Below are 14,686 nucleotides of genomic sequence, written 5' to 3'. Positions count from 1 at the left end.
CACATGTCCAATATGGCGGCACCCGCCAGTGATCGTTGTCGTGCGAGGTACACTTCATGCCCTGAACACTGCACATCTGCTTGGATTGGATCTTCCGCTGTCGCCGAGATAAGCCGTCGGTGTTCATGTCCAGGACGCTGTTCTGTTCTGTCGTCCTTTCAGTGGCCGAGGTACTCCTTGTGTAACGGGATGCAGTGGGACCTTCACTGATTTCATAGTCCCTGGTAAGAACATAAATGCAATCCCACATGGAAGCAGCTGTGTCAGTGAGTTCAAAGCTGCTGGCTGTTATATTTGGATGTTTAGAAGACGAGTAATTGTTTCTAAGAGTGTGGAACTATTCAACTGTTTCAGAATCCAAATATCTTCTACAAATTCCCCCAAAACAAGCATAGCATTTCTGCCATGAAATGTTGAAATTTCCTACTCATGGCCTTACTTTACTTTATCACAAGAAAATACCACAAAATCCAACCTCATCACAGGAATTTGTCAGCAACTAGACTCAAAGCAAAGTGTTACTTTGTGTTACTTTGATACAACCTTTTTCAAGGTAATCTTTGTCTAAAACTGCTCCATTAGAAGGTTTTAGGAACAAAGTTGTGTTAAAATATGAGTAAAGTTAAGAGTAATAAGACCATGAAATGGAACCTGAAATCCACCATTTTCAATCAGGAAGCAGACAGCTAGGTACTCATATCAACCCTAACCTGGTGCTGACATTTTTACATACCCTCTGTTCTCAACATAGACATCCCCTAGTCTCTCCAGCTCTCTGGCGGCTTTCTCTGACAGCTCCCCTTCGATGTTGTCACACCGGCAGACCTTTGCCGGCTTCTCCCGTCTGCTGTCCAGCCTTGCCGGGAGGGGCAATTCGACCCTGGGCTTCTCTGGGTAATATGGGTTGGTGTCCTTCAGGAATTCCTTGATCTCAATCAAGTCGTTGAGGTGCTTGCGGAGGAGACGGACACGGGCTGCGATCAGCTTGCGGTGGTTAACCCAGGCCTTGCGGGATTCAAAAATCTGAAGAAAGAAAAGCAAGACAACATCTCCTTCGGGTAACCAAATCTGAACAGGAAATCTATAAAGGAAACACTACCTTAGCATAATAGGGCTATTGCTCCATAGGACAAGCTGTAAGATGGTGCCTCATTGGGAAAAGACCATACCTCAACAGGACAAGACCATACCTCATAAAGGAAACAACCATATCTTAGCATAACAAATGTGTTACTCCATAGGACAAACTGTAAGATGGTGCCTTATTGGGAAAAGACCATACCTCAACTGGATAACACCATAAACTCAACAGGTTAAGATCATACCATATTAAGATAAGACCATAACATGTAAAACCATATCCCAACAGACCAGGGCCATACCTATGACCACGACTGGTAGGTTAAACCCATACATAACATGACTGGGAAAGGATAAGACCTATCTCATTAGATTATGACCACTTCCTTAGACTAAGCAGAAGACAAGACATACCTCATTATCACACATGACTGTGTCATTCTTGTACACTTCACACTTCGGATCAATCAAGATATTCTCCTCGTCTGGCTCGTCCAGATTGTCCAAAGTAAACACGGCTGGATCTTCCTTGGGTGTATGGTCACGTCTGTTCCGAATGAACCGGAATGGAGGGTTGGCTGCCCAAAAAATAATATAGTCATCATAAACTTAAATGAGTCTTGCAGCCACAATATCATCTGGGGAAGTCAGGTTGGCGAAGTGGTTCTTTCCTCGCCTTCCACATCTGCGATGCGGGTTCGATTCCTGGCCTGGTCCACATATGGATTGGGTTTTCAGTCCCTACCTGATTCTGTGGATTTTACCCAGAATATTCCTCTTGAGTTTCTCTCCCACCTCTAAAACTGTAACTGCTTCTCATTGTCTCCTCTCTACAGGTTTCTTCAGGCTTACGAGCTACAGTGCCTAGGGTGCTTTTGAGGAATCCTTAGTGTTATTGCCAGAAATGATTAATACTAATAATCTGAGTCTATGTGTTACCCCACAAACTCGTTGTGAGTTTCATAAAAAACTCAAGGTATACCTTAAGTTATCTCATCTGTCATTTTGCATTCTTCCGCAAGTGGACTACGACCCTCATCTGAAATTTCCAAATCACCAGCACTGTGACACACTTTTACCTTCCTTGACGTGTTCCTGGATGAAGTCCCTCTGTTGTCTCTTTTCCTCTCTGGTCAGCGCCGCGTCACTGACTGGGGGCCTATCCCTAAGTCGGAACCGTCTGCCGTTGGCGAGGCCTTCCTCGTTGGGGCTACTTGGAATCACCCGCATGCAACGACAGCGAATCTTAGGCGGACGCCGACACTTACGGATCTTGACCTCACCGGTGACTTCATCCAGTACGCATTCTTTATCCTACATGCCCATATGAAAAAGAACTTACGGATGATATTAACACTCTAGTAAAGCTACGGACCTGATTTTGGTTATGCAGGGTCTTATTGATATCATAGAGACTGTGATTTGGGCAAAACTTTCCCCAAATGAACTATGCTCTTTTTTGTAAGGTAAGAATGTAAAATGAAACCCCTGTGAAGCCCTGAGGTAAACCTCAAGTTACCTGCTGTTTGCTTTTCATTCTTTTCCAACCCTCTCAAGTTTTTGCAGAGGGGTGTATAAGAAATTTGATTGGTTGGTACCATGGCAACCTCACCTGGAATGGTTTGCATGGTGACTGGAACTCTGGTTCCTTGCACTGTTGCCGAAGTCGGTCCCCCTTCCTCCCACGTGCCTGAAACTGCCTTTTCTGCAAACGTGCCAAGTCTTCCGGGGAACGTCTGTGTGACAAAGATAAAAAACAATTTTAGGGAAAACGACCTAAGGTGTTACATAGCCTGGCATGTGAGTGTATGGCACTTGTACCTTTTCTCAAGTTTGGCTTTGGTGTAAATTCAGTCTCCTGAGTTAGTTCACCGATTTGAAAACCTCTAACTGAATGCAGAACTTTTTCTGCTTTATATTCCAACTGTCTGATGTTCAGCTTAACTCTGCACTGTTATCCTTTCATTCCCATAAGTGGTTTACAACTGACTTTGAAACCAACGACAGAGCAATACCAGGGACAAAGTCAGGATTTTGTGAAATATACTGGTACTTGGTAACCTGATTAAAAGGCTACAGAAGGTTATGATTATGTTGACATGTAAGAAATCATTACTCAATGGCAAAAAGCCCTAACTAACAGTTGAAGTCAGTCCAAGAAAGCACAGACCAAAACACAGACCAAGGCAGTCTGCCAAAAGATCAAAGGGTTGGACTTACGTTTTCTCAACTAGGAAACTGGTTCGCCAGGGGTCAACTCCAACGTAGCGCAATCTCCGGTTTCTGCTTCTGCCTTTTATCCGGTAGCTGTGTTGTTTTGCAGGAGAGAGAAATTCAGGTATCGCATCACAAGGAAAGGGAATTCTCTGGTTAGCTAAGAAAAGTCATGATTGGATCCAACAAAAACATCTTCAAATTCTGCATTAATGACAACGGATTTGAATAATTGATGGAGAAACAGACACAAACTTAAATTAGGCACAACCTGAGAATAGTTCTTAACAACTGCCGTGAATGGACATTGATAATTGAGAACTATAAATGCTTCAACTTACTCAGCCGGATTAAAAAGCTTCAGCAGTGACACCCCATCCATGTTTGGAGGGATGTTCAACCCCGCCATGTCCAGCATGGTTGGTGCTAGGTCAATGTTCAACACGATGTTCGGAACTCTACATTCGCCAAAGCAGGGAGAAATAAGCAAAACCTGGGGGGGTCAAGGCACAATTTATACGCATTGAAGAATGCAAGTGCTGTTTATAGAACACACGCTGGAAAATATCGGTTTTTAAGAATTATCCGAAAAAAAATCTGAGCCATCTCTTTAAATGATCTTCTGAAGTTTTCAACATCCAACAGCTGGAGTATGCTTAAAATGAACTGAGGTATCAGTCAACATATAAGAAGGTGGCTGGGTTCTTTAGTCTTGAACTAAACAAAATCCTACCAGAGCCAGAACTGAATTTCACAGAGCCACTCAGCTGAAAATCTTGCCCAGGAAACTTACTTCGTAAGCAAAAACTAGCAGGGCACCTTTTACTCACTGCGACTTTTGACTGGTAAACTTTTCTTCTAAGCCAATATTCTTCTATGCCTAGCACACTTTTACGCTTAGCAACTCTGCTCAATTGACCCCTCAAGCACTGGAGGTTAGGGGTTTTTAAAAGTGTTTTTGAGTATCAAGGGTCTTACTCGACACCGCGAGGGATCCTTGGACCCCTTATGTAGAAGGGAACACGGAGATCAAAGTCGTAGGGTAGTGATTTGCCCTTGGGAAGGGCATACTGGCCCAGGTGGTAGCCGTGATCCGAGGTGAAGATGATGTACGTGTTGTCCAATTCACCCATCTCGCTTAGCTCTGTGCAAAGCTGGACAAAGAGAGAGAAAGAAGATAAACGTGTCTGAAGCTACACGTAGCCCTGAAAGCCTGTTTCAAATAGGGCCTTAGCATGTACTGCCACCTCATGGAGTGGCTATACTTAAAACAGGCAACCAGATCTACATGTAATGTATCAAGGAAAGTTTTCTGCCTGACAAATTTAAGAACCCCCACATACCAAGAGTTTCACTCTTACGTTCACCATTAGCCTAATAGATAGGTGTGATTCCCAATTACTAATTAGAATAAACTGGCTTCAATCTTCTCTTACTTGTCAACCAGGTTAACCTGAGCTGACCTCTCACCGGGGGTCAAAGGAATACCAGTATGCTGACTGCTGTGTGACCCTATTAAGTCTGATTGAAATATTCAGGCAGTGTTTAGGACTATGAAAAGTGCTGCATAACAAACCTTTGCAATGGCATCATCCACGGACACCAATGTGATGAGTCGCTTGCGTTGAAGAAGATCCGTGAATGCCATCTCCTGTTCCGTCAGGGGATCAGGGTAACGCAGGAGCCAGTGTTTGTCATTATTGTTGCTATAATTCCATGTCTCTGTCCTACACATCAGAAAAAAATGGAGGCAGACAACTAATGAAGCGATTTGGGAGTAGGCATTTGGGAGATATTAGAAGGAGAGAGCACAAAGACACTAAAAACACAAATTATGCTGATAAATCTATGCTAAAAGCAACAGATTAAAGTGTTATGAAGATGATCCAGTGGCATAACAAGGCCACTGTTCCTCTGATATCATATAAGCTATTAAAAAGGCAGTTCAGTAAATATAATTTGGAGCAGTGAAGCTGGCATCAAAATATACATGTAGTGTCAGAAATGGGATTAAAAAAGGAAGTGCTTGTATAAATCCCTCATTTCAATTCCTCAATAAAACAGGACTGAAAATGATGCACCCTTGAAATGTACCGTACCTAGCCTAAACTACCAGTGTACAAGTACATGTGTACAAGTTGGACCCATTTCAATGTATGAAATGATATTCAGCTGCAATACGGTTGTGTATAAATGGAGTTCCAACTCCTCCCTGTAAAGCTCAAATAGTCATTAAAAAGTTGTTTTCACGTACCCGGTAAGTGTATCTGCAAAGCATGAACTAGAAATGTTCACTAAAAGTGCTCCACATAATCAGAGGCCTTAATAATAAAGGCAAGTGCATTGCATATGCAGAGGGAGGAAACATAACTCTACAGGTACATGTAGGTTTGCTATGTAAATTCTTGTCAGGAACCAACTTCAGCTTACTCTGTGGTTTCACCTTAAGCTTGATTACCTTGAGAGGGTCTGCACGATGCACTTTTAGGACTGAAGCCTCCTGTTTTTAGCATAAAATGATATTTTTAGGATATTTCCTCCTTAAGAAATGTTTAGCATCTAGAGTAAGCAATACATCTGTACTTTTATTCAAAAACAGTTTGAGTTTTCAATGGCTAATATTTTTAGATCAATTTGGTTTGGTTCTTATTCTGCTTGGTGGTTTATGTGAGTGTTTTATCTTCACTAATTATTTACATAGCCAGCCTGCTGAGACAAGCAAGACAGACATCTTGGCCCTTTTTTTCACTGGTCTGCTGCAATTTGCATACCACAAGAACTGACTGGTGCCCAGCTCTGCCAAAAATTTTCACTTACTGTGACCGATATTTTTAGAGGCTGAGAGACAAAAAACCTCAGAACAGCAGGGAGCTGTCTGTTGGAAAGTTGATCTCACTGAGAGTCAGAAAAAAAAAATAAAAATAATATTGAGTCATAATTATGGCAGAAACAGGCCAGGCTGATGACAGACCACACCGAATATGAAATCTTGCCCGGCCCAGAGGTAACTGAAATTTGAATCCATTTCAGGGGAAACCCAAACTCCAAGTTTCGCTGGAAACAGGAGCCAGCGTGACTCACAGACTGTCCTCTGCTACATCTCTCTCATCAGTACATATTCACAATACCCGATAGTATTAGAAAAAAAGGGGCGAAATCTGGGTCAATTTCTCAGCATATTTCTGCTACAGCACAAACAATAAGCCCTGCTCAGTGGGCAATGGACAGGGAGTTGTTTACCTTAGAGGGTGTTGCAGCAGCATTGTGGTACAAGGATGAGTCACTGAGTGTAAATACCAAAGGATTGAAGTGGTAGACAAAATGCTAAAAACCAGCCCTTGAAGATCTTGAATATGATGCTGGGGCAGGGTAGTTTGGAAGCCTTTATCCCCTTGGGCAAAGCTCTTTGCCATGCTATCCCTTTACAAATCCTAGGAGAATTGTGGTTGCTTCTGATGAAGCTTACAGTGATTGGCTTGGTGTAGCACATAGCGGGATCAGCTAACTTTCAACCCATGGAATCTTACTGTTTGAGAGACATTAAACTCTGTAAGATTCTCAAACCCAATGATTTTTTAAGAAATAGTCAAATATAACCCAGTTGTAAAAGGCTAATATCTAATATGCTCTATGCCGTAAGCACACAAACAAATTGGCCCCAAGTAATAAGCCTTTTGCGAGTTAACTTTGACCCAAATCTGGTACACTGAGTTCTTTAAATTCACGTGAACATAACAACTTGAATTCTCCTTACTAAAACCATAGTTGCTATGGTATACATCGTGATTCGGAGCAAGCTTTTGCTTAGTTACATAAGAGATGCCTTGGAAACAGTACACTGTTCTCAATGGATAAGGTGGGCACAAAGGAACCAGTCCATTCCAGAGATGGTGGTCGCTATGCAAAAGTTTGCCCTGAATCACAAGGTATAGCAACAGTGTCTTTAGTCTTCAATTTAACTAGCAAATGGCTTATTGGTGGTTACCAGGTGATGAAGCATACTCTTTCATTCACGCACACAGCCAACAGTCTGGCAACTTGAGTTACATGTACATGTACATGTATAATTCCAACTCTGTTCTTGTGGTTGCCAGACTGGTCTATACTGCATGCATTTTGAGGTACCAGTAGCACACAGACATACATGAACATCTCAATTGCAAACCTAACTAATGTTTGACATTCCAAGCCCTTTTTTTCTCCTCCAGGGAATCTACCCACACCCTGAAAGCCTTACTTCCCAATGGAGCTTGACAATGTGAAATGTTCTGAATGTCATTAAGACCAGTCTGGATTACAGACTCTTGGCAGGGTTTGAATGTGACCATGGCCAAGCGCTCTCATTCACCTGTCTAGCCTGGATTCCATTACATCTCTACACTTTCCAATCCCTGTAACCAGTCCCTGTAATAAATTACATGTGCATGTTTCTTGGGGAAAGAGTATCACTCAGCTCATTAACGGTCTGCACAAATTAACAGCAACATTAAAAACACTTGGCAATCAGTTGTACTTTAAGTATAAGCGATTCCAATCTTTTACAAAGCTGTGGCCTACATTATTTTTCAATTTATAAAGACTAGAACATACCGTACATGTATTTTTTTGCCATGGCAATATATACTTTGAGAAGATGGCAACACTTTTTTTGGCGGGACAATCAAGCATTACTGAACAAGCACCATCTTGACCCCATACTATTTTTTTCCAAAGAAAATGGTAACCCTCCATGCAGCAGGTACTCTAGACTGTCCGGTAGAAAATTTATGGGGGTCTAACAATGAAATTGTACTCCATCTGAGAGTGAAACAAAAGATAAATCTCTGGAGAACCTAATCTGAAGTCTTCACAGGTGACATGTACAGCATAGTTAAACGGGATCTTCCAAAACCTTTCAATAGCAACATCAATCAAAAAACTCAAGAATGTCAACAATTTTGTTTTCACCACCACAGAGTAAAAATAAGGAGAGACAAAGACTAGACTTCCACAGCCTGTCAAACAAATTTAATTGCAAAGGTGGAATGTCATCAAGAGGTGAAAAGTGTCTGGCAAGGCAGCCCCGATAAATCTATCCACACCTCGTGAGGTCTCCACTAACATTTACAAGGAAGTCATTTTGTCAAGGAACAAGCCTGACATAAATGGTTGCTACCGATATCAATCACAATACATCATGGACAAGCAAACGGTAATCCTCAGTGAGCTATGGAGCTTGAATGCTGGTATATATATACATGTACGTGACTGCTAAATCAAACGCACACAAGAAGAAGTCATCTTTAAAGTAAGGTACTGGTATGACTATTTTGGACACCTTTTCCTCATTTAGAGATTACACAAATCATTGTCAAGAGATTCAAGGTTACTTTATCTGATCTGAAGTTTTCAGGAAATATTTGCACATTGTTTCTTAAATTCTGGCCGGTCCAGTTTGGTTACAACATCACTCAATTGGGACCAATGATGGGTCACACAGAAAAATAAGTCCACAAGCCAAGGGTGCACCTGTGTGGTTGCCTGGGTCAGATCAGAGGTCATAAGTCTACACAACACTCATGGGATGGGCATCAGACAAAAATCCACTGGTTGATGGTCAGCGGACAGACCAGTGTTTACCTGTGAAGACGGTTCCCCTCAAACAGCCCCTGATACTGTGGTGCTCCATCCTCTGGCCCATGGGGTGATGGGAAGGACAATACCATGGCGATAGGGTTGTCTGGATATGTCCTCTTGGACATCTTAAAGAATGCCAGGCTGTCATTGGCTATCAGGTCAGGCAGATAGTCCCTGATAAAGAAAGACAGCAAACAGAATGAATACAAATACAATTTTACAATTCTGAGGTTCTGGGCTCAAGTCAAGCCCTTAGTCTTATTGGATTCAGGTTCTTCTGTTTAAGGCTACGGCTTATGGCAGTGGCCTTGCAATGACACAAAGCCCAAGCCACACACAAACTTGCCCTAGCAGGGTAAAACCCAATTCTACATTCATCAAGAAATAGCATCTTGGTCTTGTACCTGAAAGCACCACTTTTAGACAGTACAGTCTCCAATCACTCATCCAAGCAGTCAAAACCCATCAAAACCCAACTGCAAGAAATTCATGTGCTACTCTTAGAGGCTACAAAAACTGAAGTGTTGATTATGTTGGATACTCAGTGTTACTTCGACACTACACCGACCTGTAATAATTGAATCCATGATCATACAGCTGTCCATTGCGACTTAGGGTGTAGTTGTAGTACTTGGAATTCTGCAACAGTCCAACCCACTCTGTCCAGCCAGGTGGCACGTAAGTACCGTTGTAATTGTTTAAGTATTTACCAAAATACCCTGAGAAAAAAGAAGTAGTACATGTACTTGTAAATAAGTAATAGTCATGCACTGTAACGGCTCCTTGTTGAATGAACTACTTTGTACGGTACGTGTTGAAACTTTGTAGAGGTTATTCCTCAATGTATGTCTTATGTCAGATCAACAGCAATAGCGATGTGCATGTATCTGAGGCATCTTTGACCAGAGGACTACTTCTAGACAACATAATCGATGATAACGACATGTGCAAGTTTGGATCAATCTTCATAAAGGATTTGTGGTCATTACTAATATACTATTTACACTAGGGTCCATGAATGAATCCTAAGTTCCTGAGAACGGCCTACATGAACAATTTTCAATTTTACAACATGAGACAAAAGGTACATGTACAAATACCGGTGTGTCCAAGTGTCATGGAACTAGCATAGAAATGTGCCCAACTTTATCTTCAACATACTACAAAATACTACGTATTTGACAAATGTTCGGCACCAACGACAAAAACAGCTGAGCATTCCCTCATAACTCCAATGTTTGAGGGACTTTTAAAGCCCTGATTCTAATTTTGTCCAACATTTTCTTCCTTCGTTACAATGTCCCCCCCCCATCCCCTCTACCTCCAGTGCCTCCATACACACCCACGCAACCACCCAGCAACACATCACAGCGCAAGCACACCCATCCATGCAGGCAATCCAGGCAGTATTTACAAAGCCCCGATCAAGCAGACCTGAACAGTCTAAGGAAAACAATCAGCCAAGTCCTCAATCCTCACCTCCGACAGATCTGGGGCTGGCAAGATGGAAGCAAAACAACCCCCTCTAACCCCCATCTACCCTGATCGCCCAGTCCTGGAGTGCGACAAGACAACCCGTGCACTACCAAGGTTCTGCAAATAAACACAGCCTCTCCTGCAAGGGGGCAGTGCTCCGAGAAAGACGCCAACTTCTTAATTTTGGTGAGAAAGAAGATCAGCACAAGTCTGAGAAAACTAATCCAGCTTGGCTGGGATTTTTATGAAGCTCAGATTTCAGAGGCCTTTCTTCATTCACAGGAGCAAAAAAGGACAACAAAGGCACCGACTACAGTTTGATAAACAGCTGTTGGAAATTGACTGCAAAACTGAAATGAGTTTCCAGCACCTCTCCTGTCTTCACAAACAGGTGAAATTGGGCAAACCATTACAATTCATAAGCCACCACCTTCGGGTATCAATTTCAGACAGGTGTACAATTTCTGTTGCTTCATAATAATGGCTCCTGGAGCTGAATTGAGCATTCAACGTTGGGAGTAGAACATGTTTTGGGGGAAAAAAGCAACACTGAACATTCCTAAATACTGGTACCCATCCAAAGATTGCTTTGATTTTATTGTACGACAGAAAAAAAAGCAGGGTTTACATCTTGCTCTACAATTTCACAAAGCAAAAACTTCTTCTGTGAGCCAAGCTACAGCAGCCCCTCTTCAAAACTGCAAACTGAGCTTCTGGACTATCGCCCAGGGTGATTCCCAGGGCTACCCTTTGACAGACTCAAGCCCTTTCACGTGATGCAAAAAAAAACCCTTGTGGGGCTACAGAAATGTTCTCATGCTTAAAAAGAAAAGAGAAATCCTACGAAAAAGCTGCCAGGTGAAAGAACACTTCATACGTTTGAAAGTGTCCAACCAACAGGACAATAACAAGGAACTGAACAATGCTGCAACTCTCAAAACATGGACATATTCAATTACATACCAGCACACATAAATAAAGTCTTCTGGAGAATAATGTTAGATGCCTCACACTAGCAGCAAAACTTGCTGTGATTCTTAACACGGTTTTTGTGGATTTTGTTGCTCAATATCCAGATATTAATCACCCTTCTTCCTCCTTTTTTGAGGGAGGTAGTAATAAGTATAGCTGATCTTTATCTTGGATAAACAATGCCTGCTTCCACAGATCATCAAATACGGCCAGGCAGTAGCCACAACGTGTAATAAAACTCCACTGGAAGGTATTTTGATGGCAATATATTTGGGCTTCTTCATCATACTTGAGGTGTCACTGTCAGAAGGTCGGGAGCTTGGGGGAAATGGAGGCTGAGACCAGCTGAGAATCCCAATTAACGGGATAAATGACGAGAGGCAATTGCCACCAGCACGCAATTCCCCTCGGTAGCCTGCTCTTGGTAATAACGAGGCAGGCTTGAGGCTGGAAACCGACAAGGCAGACTTTGTTTGCCCCTCCAAGCAATGTACGTGTCCCCTTAACTGCTCAGCAAATGTCTAACCTTCAGGTGAACTCTTGCAATGCACGCACAGTAATCCATCAAAGATTTCTCTGAATTAAAACAGTTCCAAACCCACTTTTTATAGCAACACTGAAGAAGTCATTCATTGTACTTTATTTTTCAATCTATCTCCCCACACTTCACTGCTTGCCGGAAGCCTGACAAATTGAAATCTGCTATTTCACACAATGCACTTTAATCATCATTTAAGGCCAGAGACTTTAAAAGAGCCAAAATATTATGCCCTAGGGAAATTTGCTCTGCCCAAGGGAACAAAACAACACACATTTTGGACAATTTCAAGTAAAAAAAAAAAAATTGCTGACAGCTTTAACTGACAAATTGACACAAAAGATTTTCAAGTTGCAACAGCGAGTAGGAATGCAGTGCAAAAAGCGTGCCCTCACCCGTGTGAGTTGTAAAATGTACAGTAACTTGTTTTGGTGTGTGTTTTGCTGTAACCAACAGGTTTTCTTAAGCATCTTACATGCAAGCCTGAATTTTGAACGTAAGAAAATTGGATTTCCAAATTTGAAGTGTAAGAGTAAAAGCTTAATGCACAGATGTGCTGTGCACGTACCAGTACATCTGAAAAAAAAAAGCAAACTTTTAGTTGACCTGAAAGTTTTTCATGCTACATTACTGCTGTGGAGGTATCAACCAGCAGTTGTAAACCCCACAAGATAGTTTTCAAAATTAGACATGCAAAATTTTGGAGAGGTTCGATGAACCCAGCTGAAGATCCAACCAGTTTGTGTATCTCTACGGTAAACAATGTCGTTTCTCCTAATCCTCCCTTCACGGAAATGTTTTTTAACACTTGTTCAAATCACATTTGCCCTCTCTGATCTGCAGTCAATCAGAAAGTGCTGAACTTCTAAACCTCCAAGGAAATTGGATGCTATTTGTTTGACGTTGGTGCCAGCTGGCTCATCCGGTAAAAACAACATCATCTGTCTGGGTCTGGAAAGAAATGTTTCTGAAACCGCCAGCCCCAGGAACACCCAGGAAACATCACGTTCTGCAATTTGGTCCCCTACTGTTGATGGCCACCAAGAATATATCAGGTGCTCTTGACTTGCCAGTAAAATGTATCGACTTGTGACGTGATCAGACGCACTATATGCACAGTGACATTTTGTCTCAAGTTACTCCACTTCTCTGCAAATAATTGGCTTGATTGTAACCCTGTCGTGTTTCATCGTTCGACAAAAAACAACTGGCAAGAACATGCATCATCAAAGGTACTTGAATCTTTTTTTTTACTGTCACTATGTCTGGTTTCTCAGATGTCCTTTAAAAGATGTGCTGTTTTAGTTTTTTTTCTATCAGTTTTCCAGTGCACTCTCTGCAAGGGCAAACATTAATATTGTACATGTATGTAGTTATTTTTGGATTTTTTTTCCTGGGTAGTGTTTTGATCCTATGGACTTTATTCAGAGTACAAAAATTTTCTAGGTCTAGATTTTCCCTTGTTTCCTGTTCTTCAGGAAATAAATGAATGAATGAAAGAAAAAATGAGCTATTGTTGTCATTCAAAAGCATGTTCGGGGAAATCACTGTGGTGGTTTATTACCACACACCACATCCTTTTAACAGTATAAAGCATTCCTGAGATCACTGAACTCAAACTTCAACAGCAGGTTTTATCAAATGACAATAATCAGCCAAATCCATTCCTCCCAAATCCTTCCAATTCCAGCAGAAGTTCTGGAGGATTTGGTAGATTGAGGAAGGTAGAACCAAGTCACAATAATGCAAGTGGTAACTTGATACCCCTTGAAGGTTAATGCACTGGTACAAAGAATCTGCAATTAGTTTGTATACTGCTTTCATAATAACAGTTTATAATTTCCCAATTTTATTCAAAGAGAAAAGTCCATTTTTATTGAAGTTGTGAATCAAATAATGTAACAGTATACAATCAATTAATTGCCATTGTGAAACCTTAACTCAGCCCTCACCTGTTCTGTAGTCAACGCTCCTCAGATACGCAGCAAAGGTACGCCTCTCAGGTCCTCCTTGCCAGGCCAAGGAGCCGCAGTGCTCCGTGTTGGAGTAAACGTGGTGGTTGTGAACGTACTGGCCAGTCAAGATGCTACTGCGCGACGGACAGCAGATGGGTGTGGTCACAAAGGCATTGATGAAGTTAGCCCCACTGTCACCTAACACCATCTGGGTTTTGTTCATTGCACTCATAGAACCTATGAGGAACAGTTGGGGGGAAAAAAAGTAGTTTGAGGTTTGAGTAAACCTACACCCACTCATGTATCAACCAATCACAAGTTACAATACAATGCACAATGATGACACAAGGATGTGAGCCTCATGTATCAACCAATCACAAGTTACAATACAATGCACAATGATGACACAAGGATGTGAGCCTCGCACTACTGAAATGGAACTCTTGCTTTCTTCAAACTTAATGTACATGTAACTTTATCCTACCACATTAAACTAATGTGGGAGCTTAGGTTGGCTCATTATTCCACATATTCCTCTCATTCATGTGGATACATTTTTGCCAAGAACTGTCAAATATCCTCCAATGTGCAGTGAATCAAGGACAAACTTTGCAATCAACCTTTTAGGAACTTTCAAGCTCCATGTTAAGTAATCATGGCTGGGCGTTTATTACTTCATTCTTTCAAAAATCGTTCCGACTATCAACCAGATTTTGAAGGATCAAGGGGAGATCTCGGCGATTACCGGTAGTTTATTTCTCTGCTTTCCCAAACCACATATCATTCAGAATTGTCACTAACTATTGTAAGTTCTTCCTCAATGTTATGATGACTG

The 14,686-nt window shown here is 41.7% G+C and overlaps 2 protein-coding genes across 13 annotated transcripts in view; one reads left to right on the top strand and one right to left on the bottom strand.

Annotated features, from left to right (window-relative positions):
* LOC110985042 (protein cereblon-like) overlaps nucleotides 1–13,854 on the top strand; it is a 74,254-nt gene extending 60,400 nt beyond the window's left edge. Inside the window, exon 7 of the mRNA XM_022245751.2 lies at nucleotides 12,740–13,854. The gene's annotated coding sequence lies outside the window, so the exon portion shown is untranslated. The remainder of the gene's footprint in view (nucleotides 1–12,739) is intronic.
* The window catches only part of LOC110985039 (extracellular sulfatase Sulf-2-like), a 63,801-nt gene that overhangs the window by 12,990 nt on the left and 36,125 nt on the right, over nucleotides 1–14,686 (bottom strand). For all 12 annotated transcript variants that reach the window (XR_015424206.1, XM_022245737.2, XM_022245742.2 and 9 more), the window contains 12 exons: nucleotides 13,849–14,088; nucleotides 9,479–9,629; nucleotides 8,914–9,084; nucleotides 4,871–5,021; nucleotides 4,273–4,448; nucleotides 3,636–3,752; nucleotides 3,301–3,387; nucleotides 2,693–2,816; nucleotides 2,160–2,394; nucleotides 1,495–1,658; nucleotides 734–1,023; nucleotides 4–221 (listed from right to left, as the gene is read on the bottom strand). Coding sequence is in view for 11 of the 12 variants with exons in the window: in XM_022245737.2 (XP_022101429.2) it covers nucleotides 4–221; nucleotides 734–1,023; nucleotides 1,495–1,658; nucleotides 2,160–2,394; nucleotides 2,693–2,816; nucleotides 3,301–3,387; nucleotides 3,636–3,752; nucleotides 4,273–4,448; nucleotides 4,871–5,021; nucleotides 8,914–9,084; nucleotides 9,479–9,629; nucleotides 13,849–14,088 (2,124 nt within the window). In the remaining variant the exon portion in view is untranslated. The remainder of the gene's footprint in view (nucleotides 1–3; nucleotides 222–733; nucleotides 1,024–1,494; nucleotides 1,659–2,159; nucleotides 2,395–2,692; nucleotides 2,817–3,300; nucleotides 3,388–3,635; nucleotides 3,753–4,272; nucleotides 4,449–4,870; nucleotides 5,022–8,913; nucleotides 9,085–9,478; nucleotides 9,630–13,848; nucleotides 14,089–14,686) is intronic.

This window comes from Acanthaster planci, linkage group LG02 (assembly GCF_054643075.1).
Source record: "Acanthaster planci isolate LZ-2023a linkage group LG02, COTS_SCS, whole genome shotgun sequence".
Taxonomy (NCBI): Eukaryota; Metazoa; Echinodermata; class Asteroidea; order Valvatida; family Acanthasteridae; genus Acanthaster; species Acanthaster planci.
The sequence above is the reverse complement of the archived record's forward strand: the minus strand, read 5'-3'. Positions and strand labels throughout refer to the sequence as shown.